This window comes from Quercus robur, chromosome 6 (assembly GCF_932294415.1).
Source record: "Quercus robur chromosome 6, dhQueRobu3.1, whole genome shotgun sequence".
Taxonomy (NCBI): Eukaryota; Viridiplantae; Streptophyta; class Magnoliopsida; order Fagales; family Fagaceae; genus Quercus; species Quercus robur.
In genome coordinates, this window is record NC_065539.1 from 53,368,464 (window position 1) to 53,388,965 (window position 20,502).

The 20,502-nt window shown below is 33.4% G+C and overlaps 1 protein-coding gene across 1 annotated transcript; it reads right to left on the minus strand.

Moving 5' to 3' along the window:
• Window positions 1–295: 295 nt before the first annotated feature.
• LOC126690368 (disease resistance protein RUN1-like) lies at window positions 296–10,911 on the minus strand. Its single transcript, XM_050385473.1, has 14 exons — window positions 10,895–10,911; window positions 9,539–10,649; window positions 9,092–9,358; window positions 8,218–8,994; window positions 6,937–8,118; window positions 6,384–6,527; window positions 5,851–6,288; window positions 5,509–5,718; window positions 4,327–4,489; window positions 4,154–4,231; window positions 4,002–4,074; window positions 2,975–3,009; window positions 2,214–2,287; window positions 296–785 (listed from the first exon to the last, which is right to left on the minus strand). Exons 1-5 carry the CDS (start codon window positions 10,909–10,911, stop codon window positions 7,015–7,017), a joined length of 3,276 nt encoding a protein of 1,091 aa, XP_050241430.1. The 3' UTR covers window positions 296–785; window positions 2,214–2,287; window positions 2,975–3,009; window positions 4,002–4,074; window positions 4,154–4,231; window positions 4,327–4,489; window positions 5,509–5,718; window positions 5,851–6,288; window positions 6,384–6,527; window positions 6,937–7,014.
• Window positions 10,912–20,502: the final 9,591 nt, after the last annotated feature.

Sequence of the window (20,502 nt, forward strand, 5' to 3'; positions counted from 1 at the left end):
ATCAGGGTTAGCTATATTTAGACATGGGAATAAATTTTTTTGCCTATGAATGGCAGTATGAAGCTGTAAAAGTACCCCTTGTGATTGGTTTAATCACTCATTCCCTTCTATCTGATATGCTTGTCCATCAATCATAATGATAATGATAAATATCCAACTAAGTCATCAACAGTAACCTTTTTAAAGGATAGGATATTATGGGATAAAGATGATATCTGCTTTACTCTTCAACTTAAAGAATAAACAATGCAAATTTTGCATAATCAGGAATTATCTCATTAAATTTTCTCCCACCTTGAGCAAATAGTCTTCAACTTACTTTGTTTCATACAAATGGGAGGGAGAAGTCCAAAAACTGAAGAAAAGAAATTATAAGTAAAAACATGATACACCAAAATTAAATGCTTTATGATCCTCACCAAGTCCTCCTAGGGAAAAAAAAGATTAAATACAAAAAGAGAGAGACATAACACATTACAAAGAAAAACTTAAATGAAGGAAGAAACATGATCCACCAAAAATAAATACATCATAATCCTCTCAAAAAATATCAACCAACACCACCATGTAAATGACATGGTAAACAATACTCTCTTGTCAGGATGCCAAATGAAGGTCACGGATAGGATTACCAAAGAAATCTAAAGTGAAAAGTTGTGATGAAACTAATCAACAAAGAAATTCTTTGAACCGCTAAAAGACCTACACCACCATCCATCTAAAAATCAGCAAAGAAACTCTTTGAACTGCTACAATTGGCTCCTTTAATTGCACTCTCTTGGTACCTGAAAGATTCAAACATTAAAATCAAATTTACACATAGATGCCCTCAATTAAATAGAGCCACCTTGATCCCATTAAATTATTGTAATGTGTGTGATATTCCCTCAAAATAATAGTTAATGCATAGAGGATCAAAAAGCGATAAATGACCCATAGTAATAGCACTTGAAAAGACAATTTAGCATATGATTATATGATAAAATGATGTTAAATTTGGTCATTTACAAGGATCAATTACATTCTCCAACATATAAACAAGCTATAAGAAAAAGTTGCAAGCTGTTCAGATGCAATGAAAAAAACAATAAGCAGAAATCCAAATTATAAACCATGTGCTGGTTACAAATTCTATTGCAAAGTCAAATGCTAATTCCAAGTGAATGAATTTACTTTTCATTGGCTTTCAAAGCAGTCATAAATGCATATGTACTGGTAACAATAACTTGCACCAAATCTGAGGTAAAGACGAAACACCATAGTGCATAAAGCACAAAGAAATATTTATTTTTATTTATTTTTGGAAGTCAATTGTATTTTATTTTAAGTCTTAGAAGTTAATTGGGTTATTTTATTTATTTCCTAGAGTCAAGGTTATTTTTATGAATCAATCATTGGGATTTCCCAAACCAACTAGAATCAGGTTTCATAAGTCTAATAGAATTATTTTTTTGTCATAGTAATCTATATTTTACGCCTTTGGAGACAATTTACAATTTGCTTGATTAATAACAATTTCTCTTGGGAATTTTTCAATGGTTTAGTGTTGACTCCCACCAATGCTTAGATGCTAACTCCTAGGTCTTCTATCTCGCTCGGTGTTGACTCCAAACAATACTAGGCGCTGACTCCTAGGTGATCTTTATTTTTTCCATTTTTCAATTTTTGTGGTATCAAGTTTTGGTTTTGTCCTATGTCATAACACCTAAGCCAGTCATTTGTGACGAGCAAACAAACACTCATTTGGGGATTAATTGAGCTTTTTATACAACCAAGAGAATAATGGGGTGTACAAAGCTTTAAACTACAGCCCCATCCCTTGCCAAGTTGCCCCCTAAATTTTGATTAGAACAAGATTATTCAAGAAAATATTATTTTGTCAATCACTGGTAAGCAAATAGTTTTAAACACATCTTCAAATGAATTGGTTGAAAAGCATTCCAACTAAATAATCTTTGATGAAGATAACTAAGGGTTTTCTCAATAGATGAAAGAGAGATATTTTTTCACATAAAATTCCCTAAAGGACAAGGTATACATTTGTTAATACTTGGATCACTGTTAATGCTGAATGAAAACTCAGGAGATTGTAAATATTGTTCTCCAAATAAGTATGTATGTATTCTTGTTTCAAGAAACAACAAGTCACACTGAACCATCTAAAAAATTAATGTTCAACCTTTTATCTAAAGACAAGATGGGCAATTACTTACAAAAAGCATAACCCCATAAAAATGAATATTTTGGTTTGCCCTTTTTGGATTTGAGGTTGTCAACTTGAAGCACCCTGCAAAAGGGTTAACAAGAACCAAAATCATTCAAACTGAATATATGGAGTAAATTTACTGAGTAAACTAATTATCCATGTAAACAAGTAGTAAAAAGGCTAATAGGAATCATCAATGAAAATGTCAATTACAGACAGATAATATGGTGCATCAAACTGATTTTATCGCAATACACCCTGGGTTATACCCAAACTTCCTCTAGCCAAACTACATATTATAAGAATAAATAACATAATACGAGTAAAGAGATAAAATTACAACTTGATGTCTTTATCTGAAAGTATACAAATGCATATATTTAATCATGAGATCTACTGTATTTAAGAGCCCAGTTCCTCCATATGAAATGTGACAATCTGACACTTTTTGATTGTTTGACTCATTTCTCCCCCAGACAGGTATGAAATTCACCAAGTATACTATGAAGGACATTCAGAAATGAATGAGTTCTCCGTTAACTCCCATTGACATGGGTTAGGCTTAAAAATCTTCATTTCCCAAATTCCTCATCTAAAGCAATCATAACAGTAAATGAGACAGATGTGCTGGGAAAAAGGTAGCTCCAAGATACCTCGTTTGCACATAGATTACATACAACAAGAAGACCATGAAATTTTGTGCACAAGTGAAGAATTGAGATTAGTGCCATGTTACATGGCACAAACCATAAAGATTCAAAAACTTACGTTTTTCAGCGGTGGCGCCCATCCTGCAGTAATGTCTGAAATTGCATGAGAAAATCATATTAGTACAAACAGATATAGAGAACCGAAAAATTGCACTATATTATTAAGGGACAAAGCCAGTTTGGAGGAATCTCCTCCTATCCATTATCTAGCCATTTAGATGACTATCCATGTATTCTTAATCACATAATCTATTAAGTCATTTAAACCAGTCACATGGTTGTGTGATTATCATTTGATATCATATTTATGTGATTATCAAATGGAAGGAAAAATTGGTTAAAGAGATTTTCAAAGTAGAGTATGTGCTGATCCTCCCATTCCTGAATATTCACCAGAACATCACTAAAGCAGGGGATCTGCAAAACAACTTGTACAGTGATGCCTCAGAGGTCTTAAACTCCCTTGAACATGACAAACTAAAACCAAAAAAAGAAACAACAAAAATAATCCTTTAGGCTAATAGGACCTTTCAAGAATTTATCACAGTATGCATTACTTGATTCAGCTTGCCTTTATAGATCTAAGGCATATTGGTGTCTAAGAATTGAACCTGAGACACCTAATATATGAATGCAAGATCAATTTCTACCACTTCACTTTAGGAAATCTAGTTCATATTTACTGCCAATCTGATTTACAACAGAACTGCAAAGTTTAGCATTTTCTTCTAAATATGAATTAATCTCATTACATACTACTCATTGCATGGCTCAATTCATTATTTATTATTCTTTAATTAGAAGGGAAAATGCAACTACACCTTAAATGAAATCAAACATTGAAGGAAATTAAGCAATTACTTACTGACTCGTGTTAAAAAAGAATAATAATAAGTAGCCACATCACATGTATTTCACGCATGCTCTGAGGCTTTTTCTTTTTGGATTTAGTGTCATAATTTTCCATACTTTCCAATTTGAGATACTATTGAAAACCTTAGCACAACTATAGATACAACCGAAAACCCAATATATATTTTAAATCAATGACATTATTTGAAAACCTAAAAAGATGACAAAATTACATTCTTGGCGTTGGGATCTGGTAGAGAGCAGAAAGTGGAACCATTGTTGACAAAATGTAACCCGATTGTATCTCTGTTGCATTTAAAAAAATAAATAAATCCAATCATAAATCAAATATGTAAGAGAATGAAAAAAACTTGATAGAACATACCTTTTGACTAATGACATGGTACTTTTCATTAAATTTCGTTGAATGTACCTTTTGCTGAAACTCCCAGTGGTGATTGCTCTGCTCAATATGAAGAATAAGGAAGTGTGAGATGTTTAAATTTCACATAATGGAATGAGGTTCTGTATTAAGAATTTAAATTGCAAGGAACATACCTTTGGATTGACTATTGTGCACTGAAAATCTGTAGTGAATTGAGTTTGCTGATGTTATAAAGTTTGACTATTTCCCACATTCTTGATAAATATTTGGAGCAAGGTCCTATCCTTGTTCACCTTACTCTTGAAGTAGCAACACTAAAAAACCGTGTACCACCTCCTAAAAATTCTCACCCCCATTAGTGTTCCGTTTGATTATAAATTGCATGACACTTTCATAAATTTATTTAAAAAAGAACAATAATTTAATAAATGTTAAAGGAATGTAGTACCTGATGCAATTGTATCAAGCAAATTCAACCCAAAAAAAGTTTGTATCCCCCCCCCCCCCCCCCCAAAACCCAAAAAAATAAATACCTTCTGAGTCATTGATTGTGGAAAATTTTCTCATGCTGTTGTGAAACTCCCAGAGTTTGTAAAATTCATGAGATGTTTAAAAGTTTCACATAATGGATTGCATCTGTTTCAATTTCAAGAAGATAAGAGCTAAGAGAAAAGAGAGTGCGTCTATTTCAATTTCAAAAAGGATAAGAGATGATGAGGTTGTAAACTACTGAGAACGTGGGTTTAGTGGAGGTTTTAAATTGTGGGCTTTTATTTTACAAATTTATCTCCCTTAGTTGAAAAACTGTAAGTGAGCAGGGAGAAAATATTCTGGGATATCTAAGACTTAGAGTTCGCGGCTTGGAAGCTAGTAGTACTGAAAATAATTAATGAAGTCAGGGTAGCTTTCTTTATGACATAATACAGTGATTCTCTATACCTTCACTCCACATTCATATATCAAAACCTGAAGATTGGAAATAATAAGAATCTTATTTAAGTCTATTCCTTCAAGTTGATTTACAGGTCACCCAGCTTCTATATATAACCTTAATATCATCTCTTTTTTTTTAAAAATAATTTATTTATGGAAACCTCAATATCATCTTGAATCTTCATTCAAATTGAACTCAAGATTTTCGTTTTTCGGTCTAAAAGTAATAATACACGGATTCAGCATTCATAGCAAATATATGTTATAAAAACCATCATAGATTCTAGTATATCCCAATATTAATATGCCTTCACCAAAGCAACAAAAAAATGGACATGAAAAACAAAAAACCAAATTGAATATCTAAGGATATGGTACATAACCCAAACATAAAATCAAGAAAGGAAGAAATTGGGCCTTACTGTTAACAACAGAGGTCTTGAGCCATTCCAAAACATTGAAGGTAACCTTACTTGGCACTTGATTGATGTTAAGCTAAGCAAACATTATGCACCAGAAGCAGACAAATATGATCAATAAATGACAAATATCATAATAAAAGAAAACCAAATTGCAAGGTGGAAAGATATCTTGGGCGCCACCAATTACTTCACAGCAACAAGGCCAGGTAACTGCATTACAATAAATGAATAAAAGAAATTAAATACTTATTTTATAATTTATAATTGCATTAAAATTCATGATTCCCTAATGAATGAAGAGAGAGAGCGAGGCACCCAAATATGTAACTAAAGGAGGCACACCTTGGTAGCCACTATGTCTTTAGGGATATTCTTTTACATCATAATTATGTGTTGTTTGCAAAATGAAGATGAAGAGATTGAAGAAGGATGATGAAGGTAGCAAGAGTTAAGAGAAGCTTCATCTTTAGCCCAGTCTCAACCTCAACCTTATTCTGTTCAGATAGATTTGGTTTATTCAATTGCCCAAGAGATTTAGAAAATAACCACAGTTCCTCATAGCTTTCTCCTGTACTTTAGATAATTGGTTTTTTATTTACAACCATTGATGGAAAAGTGAACATGAAAAATTCTGCACATATGTGCTTCAGCTGAATGAAAAGCAATACAGATGGCCAATTATGATGGTTGAATTTCCAAAATCTATAGCAACCAACCCAAATGATATGGAATTTCCAGAACTCTGATGGTTGAATTTGAACAACTTTGGAATCTCAGTTCCTGGCAGTACAAGATAATCAGGTTTACTCTGAAATCAAAATCAATTTTGAAATATTTAAATGTTGATCACAAACTATTATCGAGTAGAGGCTAACCAGCAAAGAAGTTATACGAGCCAATTATGAAATGATGACCAGAAGCATTGAATAGAATCACTTGCTACAGCTGCAAGTCCATTGTCATGCAGACCAATCATTTGATGAAGTCCTCAGAAATTCCGATGCTTAATTGTTTCCAAGCTGCAGAATTTAATTATGTCACACAACAGTTCAATGAATAAGCAAATTGTTCTTTGTTAAACTGCAAATTCGCTCTTGGAATTTTTCTATTGCGATTACTTAATAAAACAGACATAGCATGCTACAATCTCAATAACGTATCAACTTTCACTCCAAAATCACACCTTTTACTTTATAAACCGCTTTTAAGGAAAACAGATACCACAAGACTACAAGGGCCGTAAGCTATTACTCAATAGAATATTCAAGCGTGCAAAACACAACAAAAACTTTAATAAAAGCAAAAGACCATAAAAGCACTTCTTTTATGTATATATGTCCAACAAACAAAGCAAGCACTCATTGTATATTAAAAACATTACCATTCAAACAACCAAAAAAAGAGAGGGTTTGGAGTTGTAATACTTACTAGTGAAGGGGACTAACTTGGCGTTGGAGCAGATGGGAATCAGGGAAACAAAGAGAGGCATAATTCTTTGAAGTCTGATCAAGATGTCCTCGCTTTCTTCGGTGGTGGACCCATATTGAAATCAGAGTCATCATTTAAACAGTCATGGGCCATTGAAGACGAACCCATATAGAAATCAGAGTCATCATTTACACTGGCATGGGCCATTGAAGACGAACCCAAATGAAACCCACTACTAACACCTGAGCCTAACTCCAAATTGGGCTGGGCAAAGCCGAAGTCAAACCCATTTGTCAAATCAGGGAACAGAGGAGGCTCACTTTCTCTTTCATTTGAATCATTTAGTGACAAACTCAAATCGCACCCATCGTTATGAATGCCCTTCAAAAGCCTCAAATCATTTACGGTATTGGAAACCTCATGATCCATATTTGGACCAGGTGACAATGCAAGGAGTTCAGAGTTATTAGGGGCCGATAATGACACTTTCAAATCACCAAAAAAGCCCTTCAAACCAGGTTCAAAACCATAAGAAGTGGGGAAAACAGGTTGAAAAGGCGGGAGCTCAGTGTCATTCAAAACTGAGGATGACCCACAACCATTCCTGTCACTCGGAAGCGGCAAGTAAGTAATATCTGATTTCTGAGGACAGCAGATGCATTCTACATTCACCCCCACCCATTTTACAAAATCATTGTGATTTACCACCTCAAAATTGTGGTATTGGATTTTACATAAAACCTCAACCTCCACCTGATTCTGTTCAGATGGATTTGGTTTTTTCAACTGCCCTAAAGATAAAGAGAATAACCACAGTTCCCCGTAGCTTTCGTTTGTGGGTGTATATTCGGAATACTGCTTACAACCATTGATGGAAACGTGAACCCCAAAGCATCGACCGCCCATATGTGCCTCCGCAGAACGAAAAGCAACACAGACGACCAATTTTGGAAATTTGCAACCAACCTTGAATGATATGGAATTTCCAAAACTCTGATGATTGAATTTAAGTGACTTTGGAATCTCAGTTCCTGGTAGTAAAATAAACCTATACTCAATTTCAGAGTCAGATTCAGATTCAGAGTCAGATTCAGATTCAGAGTCGTCAAAGAGATCCATTAATATGTCGCTTCTTGCACCTTCACTGACTCTATTGGGTAGAATCCCTAGAATTTTTCCAAACTGCTTGCATTAAACAAAAACAAGAAATTGAAGTTTGTGAAAGAAGTCAACAAAAAAATTGTATCTTTACTACTTAATTATCAAAGAGAGAGACCTCACCTGATTCAATAATCTACTTGATGATTGTGGAAGCAACGATGGGCATCCTACTATTCTCACACGTCTAATAGATTGTGGGAGCCTTGGAATTTGAATTTCCCGAAGCTCCTTACAATTACGTATGTAAATCAATTCTAATCTAGATAATCTAAAAATGCATTCGGGGATACTAACAATATTGGAGTCCGTTATAGTTATATTTCTCAATGCCGGGAAGAAATCATTCTTCATACAAAAATCTAAATCAATTAAAATTTCACTATAGCATATGAGTTGCGGATTTCCATAAGATTTCGGAAAAATTTGAAAGCCGTTGAAAATAGGGGTATCTATTTCCTCAAGCAGTTGCAATTTATTGGTGCTATCCAAAAACTTCCCAAGGTTTTCACATTCCCGTATCTCCAATTTAATAATCCCTTCGGTGAGATATCTTAGTGATAAAGGCCATTCTCTGATATTACTATAACTAACAGTGAAATATTCTAAACATTTCATTTCAGGGTGAACATTGGGAAACTTCTCAAGCCTTGGGCAGTGCTGTAGATCGAAACGTTTATTCAACTTGAGGGTGCTCGGAAGAATCTGAAGTTTCATGCAGTGACCGAGGGACAAACGTTCAAGCTTATCAAGAAGTCCAATAGAGTCATGAATCTCAATTAAATTTTCACAATAAGAAATTCTCAATGTCTCTAAGTTTGGAGCGCATAAGTCAGGTACTCTTGTGATGGATTGACACCTTTTCAACTTGATACTTTTCAAATATTTGTAATGGCACCCCTTAAAAAAAACACCCAAAAAAAAAAAAAAAGTCATTACATCTAATTTTAAAAATAACATTTAGGGAAATGAAGATTCACAAATAATAAACTCATACCTGCTCAAATAATTTCGGTAACCTACTGCAAGACACCTCCAGTCCAACAAGTTTTAGAGGACAAAATTCGGATGGCAAGGAAAAATTATATCCTGACCATTCAAACAATCTTAATTCATTGGAAAGATATTCAAGTTCTTTGGAAATTTGTACATTCTTAACAATAAGAAATTTGAGATTTTCCATCTTTTCGAAAGCTGAAGCTTTTAAAGATACTGTTATTGGTTTAGGTTCGCACCACATTATGCCTCGAATTTCATCCGACCCCTAGATAAGACAAAGAATTAGTTGCACTTCATAACAGAATCCGACAAAAGTATAATTATTTTAAAAACTTTAAACAAAATATATATATATATATATATATATATTCTTCAATATTGAAAAGGAAAAAATAAATGAAAAATATATTTGGAAAAATAAAAGGTTACGCAAAAGAACTTATACCTTATTTCCAGTTAGTAATTTATTAGCATCCTCATGACACCATATTCTGCTACGATTTTCAAGCCGTTTAGATTCTTCTTGAACTATTTCTCTACCCATTTGTTGTAGCAAGTCATGCATCCACAATGTGCCATATTCAATGGTTATGAGACATTTATCAATAAGCCTTCCAATACAAAAATCTGGATATAAGTCGCAAGCATCTAATATCTTTACAACATAATCCTTGTCGCGTCCCTTAAAGAAACATGCAATATCAAGAAAAATATCTTTTTCGTTTTCACTCAATCCAAGAAAACTTATTTTGAGTATCTCTTGAATTTTTTCATGTTGAATGTTCTTATACATTTCAAATGCACTTCTCCATTCACATATACTTTTTTCACACAAATCAGAACCCATTACTTTTAGAGCAAGTGGAAGTCCTTTAGCATAAGATATAATCAGCTCTGCAAGTTTTGAATAATCTTCCTTGGGCTCATTTGTGTGGAAGGCATGCATATTAAAAAGATCACGAGCTTCACGTGGACCCAGTTCTTTGACCTTGTAAATTAGATGACCTTTTGGAAGAGTGGTTAGCACATGTTTGTCTCTTGTTGTTATAATGACTATACTCCCTGAAGCAAACCAGTCACATTTTCCAAGCAATTTTTTTATTTGTTCTGAATTATCCACATCATCGAGAACTAAAAAAACCTTTTTACAACAAATTCTCTCCTTTATCAAATTGGTTCCTTTGGATTCAATGTCTACCTTCAAATAGTTATCTTGTAAGATCTTAGAAAGAAGTTTCTCTTGTAGTTGTATCATGCCACCTTTTATAGACTCTTCTCTAACCTTCTCCAGAAAACAGCTTCCTTCAAATTGATGAGCAATTATGCTATAAACAACGTTTGCAATTGTAGTCTTACCTACTCCAGGAAGTCCATGAATCCCTAAAATGCAAACTTCATTTGACTCAATATTTAAAAGTGACATTATGTCATTTACACGAGAATTTATTCCAACTAGGTTTTCAGCATCATATGATGGTCTCTGATTAAATGTAGCACTTGATATTTCTTCAACAATTCCTTGTATAAATTCATATTCAGATTTATATGTAGTGCGGCTGCCAATCACATAGCACAAGAAAACATAATAACATATAATGAGTTAGATTAGCAGATGAACGAAATTTAAGATATCTAGTTTTGTGAGTCATAAGATACAACTAACACGTTTTTAAATAAAGTAAATGTAGATTTCAGATATATCATTTCCCTTAATATTAACATAATCTTTTTTTTTTCTCTTTAAAAATATGCCTTGTAGATTACTTTCGGAATCTTAGCAAGTAGTTGCATGAAAACTCACCTCTTGTGAGATATCATATTTATTGGAAACCCACTACTAGTGGTAGCATATTTAAAATATTGTGTATCCTAAAAAAATTGTAAACACCCTAAATTTTTTTTACGTAATTGAAGTAAGCCCAATATAATTAAATTTGGCCTCTCTTAATTATATTCTTGCCCTTTTAAACAAAAAGAAAAATTCCAACAATAAAATTTATTGATCTAATTTTTTTTAAAGCAAACCCGACAACAAAATTTAATAATTGCTGATCTTAAATCTTTTTTGGGGGGAGGGGTGGGGGGGCAACAACAAACTTACCAATTAAAAGATAAAGAAAAATTTGACAATCTATATCTATATATTACTAAAAGCTGAAGCATGGCATTTATTGTTGCTGAGCTCTTGTTGCGCAACCTAATTGCTACGTCATTTTTTGCTCTTTGATTGTTAAATTTTATCCGATTACATTATAAGAAATTAAAGATAGTAGATAAAAATAAAATAGTATTCCATTACATAGCATAATTTGGCTTATTGTTATATCTTTTAATTTTTCTTATTTTTTTTCTTCTCTTCTATTTTACTCAATATTGAAATTCAACCACTTCCTCCTTATCATTATATTATTTATATTTTCTCTCTCTTTTTATTTTAAATAATAAAAAATGTAATATTTTACTTAAATTCAAATAAAAGAAAATTGTGCTCATCAAATTGTACTCATTTTTTTTAACATTTACACTTTCTCCTTCTTTTTACCTTTTGTCATTCATTCTTCCATTTTTTACATAATTTTCTCTACAAAAAAAGTGGTTATTTCCCACTCTTTCTCCCTCAATATTTTTGTGGAATTTTATTTTTATTTTTCTTGCATCTCTATTTTAGCTTGATAAAGTTTTGTATTATTTAGAAACTAGTAATGCATATTTAATGTCATAGAATCATCATCAAATTTTGGAAAACGATAGGTTGCCAATGGAGAAAGAGAGATGGTATAGAAAAAAAAACCAATACAAAGTGTAAGGGCTCGATTTGTAACGACCCATAATAATATTAGGTTCGCACGTGAAAAGGCCCAAACAATATCATTTATAGAGCGTGGGTTTGAAAGACTAGGCCTTGGTCACCAGACGGTGGTTTTTTTCGTGGTGTTTATACATAATTAAATTGCATTCACCCTAAGAGTCTTTCTCCTGGAGGCGGGCTGGGAGGCTCTGGTTTTTTGCCATTTTTCCCAGCCCCTTCCTCTGGATGCTTACTTTTCCTTTTATACTAGCATGTATCCCTTATCCAACGTCCACGTGTGGGTTCGATTTTCCAGGACTGATACTTGTCCCATCAGCCCATACCCAGAGTGGTTAGGGGGTGATTGTAAAAGCTGAAGAGTATGGCTTTGTCTGGTGCAGAGTATTGAATGGCAGTAAGGGCAGCTTTTCCTTTGTCCTTGGTCGTTATACTATCCAGCGTACCCTTTTTTATTAACCTAGATATTTTAGATTTTTTCCCAAACTGTTTTTATACCGTTTTTGCCCTTCCTTCCAGGGATACCTTGGATATGCCGAGGACAGAATCATCCTTGACTGTGTCTCAAGACTATTTGGACTTTTATTACCTATTCTCGGCTATAACCTTCCTCGGCTCGGGCCTTGGGCCCCAATGTAAAAATGGGCCAGGGCCACAAATTATTGGACCCCACACAAAGTAATAAAAAGTAGATAAAGAAAAAAAAAACCAAACGTCAATTAGTAATCGTTGATTCGAAAACAAAGAGGTTGTAAGGAGAAGTAAAAAATAAAATAGAGATTACCATGTGGAGAACATTAAAAACTTTACAGTGTAGTAACATAAACTGTTAAATTCACTTAAAAAAATTAAACCAACAATCAACAATTAAATACAATCATAGTACTAAATTTAAATTTAAAACTAATCAAACTCTTAACTACGAAAACCATATTAATCATAACTTAAAGAGATATGTTATCTGATAGTAGTAGAAATTACATAAAAAAATAAAGTTAGAAAATTTAAAAATCCATTTTTTGACATTTCATTTAACCTTATTTATAATATATATATATATATATATATATATATTGTAAAGACTCAATTTGTAACAATTTCAAACTGGTATTGGGTTCGTACGTTAAAGGCCTAAACAATAAATTTGTAGAGCGTGGGTGTTCAAGAACTAGGTTAACTTTTTAAAAGAAAAACGATTCAACCTCACATTTATAGATGGATTAGCACCGATATAACAATTAGTTTTTCTTTGAAACAAGTACAGTTCTTTTGTTTCTAAGCTTTTTTCCTGAGTGTTCTTTGTTTCTTTTTTTCTGTTCCGCCTTTTTTTCCACAATGCTTTCTTTCATGTTATATACTACCATCTTCCTATCATCTTCACCACACACGTGTAAGTTGGGTTCAGGGGATCTCTTTTTGTCCCATCTCACACCTTCTGGAACCTCCTACTAGCAGCTGTAAGGCTGCTTCATCACTGTTCAGGCATCACCTCCACATTAATGCGGCCAGAGAGTTGGTTGAGAGGCAATTAATGCGGAGGAAGCTGTTGTTATAGATATTTGTTGGCCTTCTCTTTCTTGCCCTTGGTCCCTTATCCCACTTCTAGTGGTGACGTAGCTCCAAAATATGTTTGTAACAAGGTGGCGTTCTGGTCGTCCTCGGACTCATACTATCGAGAAGGATTTTGTCCTCGGGTGAATACTGAACTCACCTTTCGTGATATTTACTCTTCCTTTCATTTGGTTACCCCCACAACCTGATATGGGCCTCCTCGGACAACTTTACGTCCTCGAATGGGCCACAGGCCCAATTAACTTAACTTTAATAATTTTAGTGACTAACCGGCCCCCACATGTATATATAATTTTCATTTCGAAAATCTAATGAACAATGCTACCTCTCATTTATCATCTTTGTTATGCAATTCATCAGTTAGTAAATATATGATAATGGTAAGAAGCGTTAAAAATGAGATCACTAAAAAAAATATGTAAAATTAATTAGCCACTATTATTATGGAGTAGTAGTCTATAACGCATCCAAAAAAGTGGAATATATAGTGTTTTCTTAAAAGTATGTGTAAAGATTCACTATGTGTGTGTGTGTGTGTGTGTGTGTGTAAAGGTAAAAAAAAAAGGTAAATTTAAGGTTTTTGTTAACTTAAAAACTAATGAAAAACCAATGGTTAATAACTAAAATTATAGTATTAATAAAATATTTAATGAGACCATCCTAAAAAAATTAACAGCGCAACGCACAGGTATGCAACTAATTAAAATAAAAACCCTAACCAAAGAGAATCAGAGAGACAACTTCTACCTATAGCTCAACTACCTCAACACATAGCTGCTGTACTTGAGAATTGTATCTCTTCTCTCTCTCTCTCTCTCTCTCTCTCTCTCTCTCTCTCCATAACTGTGTATATATTGTTAGGATATATGTGAATCATGTTAGGAACATATGTAAATGTAGAATTGGTTAATCCTTTAACAAAATGCACTTTACTTTCAATTAAGTAGATCTAAGATGTGTTTAATACTTTAAGGAACAAGGTTTCAAGTTTTAGCGTTCAAGCCATGCAAATCTGTCCAAGAATCAAGTGAAGAAGTGTTGGATTTTAAAGCTCGACAGCTAACTCGATAGCTAGTATCTATCGAGGTTTAAAAGGCTGTTTAAGCCTGATGCTTGACAGCTCTCAACGAATAAGCTATTTATCGAGATTTATGAAAATCAGTTTTTCAGATCTGATTTCACTCCAATCCGTGGATACATGTTTAGGCTTTCTTTTCTCACAACCCTAAATATATATAAGGATTATGGGTCGTTGATGCAACTCAATGTAAAAGTTTTTCACAAGCATATTGTGACCGGAGACATATGCTCTAGTTCATCTTTCTCTTCAAGAAGCTGCTGCGTTTGTATGCCATAGGGTTTTGTAACCAAGGAGTTTCGTGACCTTCATCTTGGGGTGAACGTCAAAACACCCCTTGCTCGAGCTTTGCTAAAGGTCCAAGGTTCCTGAATATGGTGATGACATTTGCTCTACATCCCTTTCTCACTATAATTCGATTACTGAGCCTCGTGCTCGATTTTTGTTATCCCTTATTGAGGGACTCACTATAGATTTTTCCTCTTACTTCATACTCTCCCTTATAGATGTCTATAAGGATATGGCAACCCGTGATAAGCTCATTTTTCTTCTGTTATCACGAGGATTCTCTGTCATTCGTCTATCTCCTATCCTAAGTCTCCTCACTTTTCAATGATGTGTGCCATAAACGTTGCTACCGTTAGACAAAGCGAGGCCCAACTTCAACCGAAGCGGCCACGGATCGAGACGTCAACTCCTTTGGTTTTTTCCGGTCCATCCACATCCACTCCTTCTACTTCTACGGGTGGTGTGACCCTCGAGGCGGACATGGTGCAGTTTCAATGCATGGATACTCATCTTGATACACTCACTACTGAGTTGTATCAAGTGAACACTCGTGTTGGTCGTATTGCATGATGACAGGCTCACCTTAGTGGCTTCGTAGAGTCTCCCTCTCCTTCTCCAGAGGCTTCTGAGGATGAGGACGACAATGGTGACTCTGATAGTGCTGCTGATGAGGATGAGGATGCTAGCTCTTCCAGTGATGATGAGATGACTGCTTCTCAGTGAATTATCCTTTGTCATTCGTGACAAAAAGGGGAAGTAGTTTTGGGTATGAGAGTAGTCATGTATATAGGGGGAGAGTTAGTTATAGGAGATATATTTGTTAGGGGGGACTGTTTTCTTTTTGAGGGATGTAGTGAGGACTCTTTGTATCTTTTCTTTTATTTACTTTTGAGATACATTGTTCTTAAATTATGATAGCAAACCTTGTATTCTTATATATATATATATATATATTGAGATTGTTATTACTTTCTTTCATCTATCTCTTCATGTGTTGTTTCTTTTCTCTCTTTATGCATATGCTTCTTATTTATTGTATGAAAACTTTTATTTCTGTCTCACACTAAGATGCCGTGATGAGTTTTGTTTAAAGTGTTTCAAAAATACAAGTTGTCAAAGTCTTTCTTGCCATGAACTCTCTTCTTGCAAAGTTTTTCAAGAGTTTGTGTTAGGATAGATTCTATTGTATTGAACAAGTGAGTATGAGTTGAGTGATTTATGACTTCTCTCATATGTTCATTTGTTTCTTGTGGTTTTGTCATGGATTGCCAAAGAAGGAGATTGTTAGAATATATGTGAATCATGTTAGGAACATATGTAAATGTAGAATTGGCTAATCTTTTGACAAAACGCACTTTACTTGTAATTGGGTAGATTTAGGACGTGTTTAATACTTCAAGAAATAAGGTTTCAAGTTCTAGTGTTAAAGCCATGCAAATCTATCCAAGAATCAAGTGAAAAAGTGCTAGATTTTAAAACTCGACAGCTAGTATCTATCAAGGTTTCAAAGGCTGTTTAAGCCTGATGCTCGACAGCTCTCGACAGATAACCTATCTATCGAGATTTATGAAAATCAGTTTTTTAGATCTGATTTCACTCCAATCCGTGGGTACATGTTTAGGCTTTCTTTTCTCACAACCTTAAACATATATAAGGATTATTTTAAAGGCCGTCACAGTTGATGCAACTCAATGCAAAAGTTTTTTACAAGCATATTGTGACCGGAGACATATACCCTAATTCATCTTTCTCTTCAAGAAGTTACTGTGTTTGTACATTGTAGGGTTTTGTAACCAAAGAGTTTCACGATCTTCATCGTGTGATGAATTGAAGAACTATGTAGCCAACATCCTTGTCAAGTTGGTGTACTTGGTTAGTCACATACTGGGAGCCATGCATTAAAAGGAGATATTGTACAGAACAAGTCCAATTGGGTATTGGGGTAAGGGTTCAACTGTAGGTTGATATAAGGTACTAGGATTCCTTTACTTGTAACCACTTGTTGTGATAATAGTGGATTTTCAGGAGTGGTGATCTTAAAATCACCTAATAGGATTTTTGCCTTAGAGGTTTTTCCATTCATAAACAAATTACCTTGTCAATTTTGTTTTTTGCTGCATATTAACATAGTTAGTGATTTGTTTGTGCTACGACGCTATTGCATGATAATTGGATTAATTAATTAACTTGGCTAAATTAATTGGTTAATTCATCACTAGGGGGTCAAAACATTCTTGGCCTATCATATATGACCAAGGTTATTAGGATTGAGATCTCACACAGAATCGATAAGAGGGTTTGGGGATTGGATTGTAGAATTGGGACAAGGATCCTAAAATCGTACTTTTCAATTAAAAAAAAAACTAAAAAAATATCTATATTTATAATTTGCAATTAATTTTTATAGAAACATAGAATAAAAGTACTTTAAACAACACAAAATAGATAACAATGCATAATGTTTCACACAAATAACATAAACTAAATAATAATGATTCAAACAACACCACAAACACACTCAAACATCATGACCAAAGTTTTGGTTATCTTGACTAGGTTTTTCAAAGTAAGGTTGATCATCATAAACAACATTCTCAACATTGTTAGAAACCACATGGCCCGCAACATCCATTGGATAATTATCAAAATTTCTTAATGTTGCATTTGGAGGTTCATTCACTTCACTTTCATTGGCATCATCAAACTCAAATTCATTACTAATCTCTAGTCCTTCATGCACTAGCCCTCTACTCTCTAGTCTTCTCTTCTCTTCTATCTTTTATGATTTTTTCGATTAGATTAGGGTGAGGTGAGGAGTTTTTTTTTTTTTTTTTTTTTTTTTACATTTTCATTTTCATCTATATATATATATATAAAACCGAAGCCTTTGCTGGCACCACAATTTTCCACGTCAGCACAATATTTAAAAAATAAAAAATAAATAAAAATTATAACTCCTCAAAACCCTAGCAACCTTACCCCTCTCTCAAGTTAAGAAATATAAAACCACGGTTTCTGCAAACTCTCTCTTTCTCCAGATGTAGGAAGCCCTAAAGCATTCAAGATCTACAAAACCCTAGCAACCTTACCCCTCTCTCAAGTTAAGAAATATAAAACCACGGTTTCTGCAAACTCTCTCTCTCCAGACATAGGAAGCCCTAAAGCATTCAAGATCTACAATGCACGGTATAGATTTTAGCTTATAAAGTTCAGCTTTTGTAAGGTTAGTTTTGTTTATATATTAATTAATACATAGTACTTTGTTCACCATTGAATACTCATATAATCAATTTCCAATTCAGTGTTCAAGAATTAAACCAAAATTCTAACTGCGCTATCATAAAATATTATTATTAATATGAATTTTATGGAGTTGCGGTGTTCAAGAATTAAACAAAAATTCTTTTAAATTATCTATAATATTTTGTCTTCTGAAAATTTTATCTTTTTGATTTTAGTATATTGTGTTTCTTAAGCTATAGAGAGATTTTCTTTGGTTTCTGCAAACTCTCTCTCTCTCTAGATGTAGGAAGCCCTAAACGCACGGTATAGCATTCAAGATCTACAACTCACAGTATAGATTTTAGCTTATAAAGTTCAGCTTTTGTAAGGTTAGTTTGTTTATATATTTAGTCCTTATGTTTAGGTTTAGGTTTAGGTTTAGGTTTAGGTTTTAAGAGATTTATATATTACTACCATGTGGCTTTTATTTCTACCGCAAGAACTATTTAGGTATGTATCCCTTGCAAGCACACATGAACTTAAATTGTCTTTTAATATATGCATGCTTTATTATTTTCTAATAGTTTTCCCGTGCATCGCACGGGTTAGCGACTAGTTTTTTTAAATATAAATCTAGGCAAGCGCTGCTAGGTTGATCTATTTATTATGTTTTTTTTATCAGTTTGGGGCCTTTGGGCTCCATTTGGAGGCCGAAAATAAACAAGAAAAAAAAAATTGAATTTTCCTTAATAGCACAAGATCTTTGGTATCATTATAGGATCACGATCTTATAAGAATCTAAGATCCGGACCAGGATCCCACACAAATCCCACTTTAGTATAGATCCTAGAGGGATTTAAAATGTCCTAATGATGTAGGATTTTAATATACTAAGATTTGGATCGGGAACTTGATAACCATTTACATGACTAATGCTGTAGTGCTGCCTGTGTTCAATGTAAGTTTCATACTTAAAGTTTGATTTTGACTCTTGTTTAGTAAAGTAACTAGTAAGGGTCCGTTTGGATTGAACTTAATGTTGCTGAAATTGAAAACTGAAAACTGAAAACACTATAGCAAAATAATTTTTAAATGTGTGAATAGTACCGTGGGACCCATTTTTAATATTTTTTAGTATGTGAATAGTGCTGCTACAGTGATGAACAGTGACAAAACAGTGATTTTTTCTCCTGCACAGTGAACCCATGTGAGGTTACTGTTCACGCACAGAGAAAAAAAAAAACTGGAAAACGTGGACAAAGGATTCAGTTGAATCCAAACGTTCACTAAGTATATATTATATTTTATTAATTGATATTTTTGAAAAATCAGTGACCTAAGACCACTACACGTGTTGTTCAATGACGGAAAAAATCAGTACGTGTAGTAGTTATAGGCACTAGCCTATAAAATAGTATTGTGAACTTTATGTTATATTATTTTATATATTATATATAAATTTCATAATTGTGCTTTTTAATTGTTTGTTTAATTGATGGTATTGTACTCGGACTCCCGTGGCTCTAAGTTTATTGTATTCCATTTCACTTAACAATAATAATAATTAATCTTAGAAATAATAATAAAGCTAATAGTATTAATAATGAAGATTTTAAGATATAAAAATTTGTAAAAAAAAATTGTAAAATTTCATGTTTTTGAGTGGCTTTTTTTTTTCTTTTTTGGTTTGTTTGATAATATATTCAAGTTCTTATTTTTTTTATTAGATTTTGCATAATTTAAGTTTCTTAAAAAAAAAATTTAGAGCCACCGTTGTCCACTACCAATGTAAAGAAGTAATCAACAAAATTTTGGAATATATATATATATATATATATATACACACACACATGGGTGAAACTCTTAACTGGAAAGGTTAAAATTTTTCAACTTCACCTTTGTAGGCTAACTATCTTCCTACCAAATGATATGATCAAAATAGAATACTTTCATACTTTTGCATGTAGTGGTTTTGGTAAACCATTAGAAGTATAAAAGCATGAATCATTATATCAACAATAGATACATATCTTTCTCAACAAAAAAAAAAAAAAAAAAAAAAAAAAAAAAAAAAGAAGAAAAAAAAAAAGAAGAAGATACGTACCCTTCCTTATAATGCCATCCAGACACACTAGCTGCTTTACTTAGGGCTTCCCTCCATCTCGGCATCTTCCCCATGTTATCCTTCAACTCCTTTTCATGATTAGCTAGCGCTATCCCAAAGTTTCCTAATTGATTACGTACTTCTTTTGGTTCTACGTTATAAAAAATCGGTCGAAGTAGAACCATTTGGTCATTTTCCGAACTCTCAACAATCTTAACAAGTTCGTTCAAACACCATTTGGACTCTGCATAGTTTTTAGAAAACACAATAACTAAAATCATCGACTCCTCGATTGTTTTGAGAAGTTCTGTAGAAATTTCTTCTCCCCTTGGAAGCTTA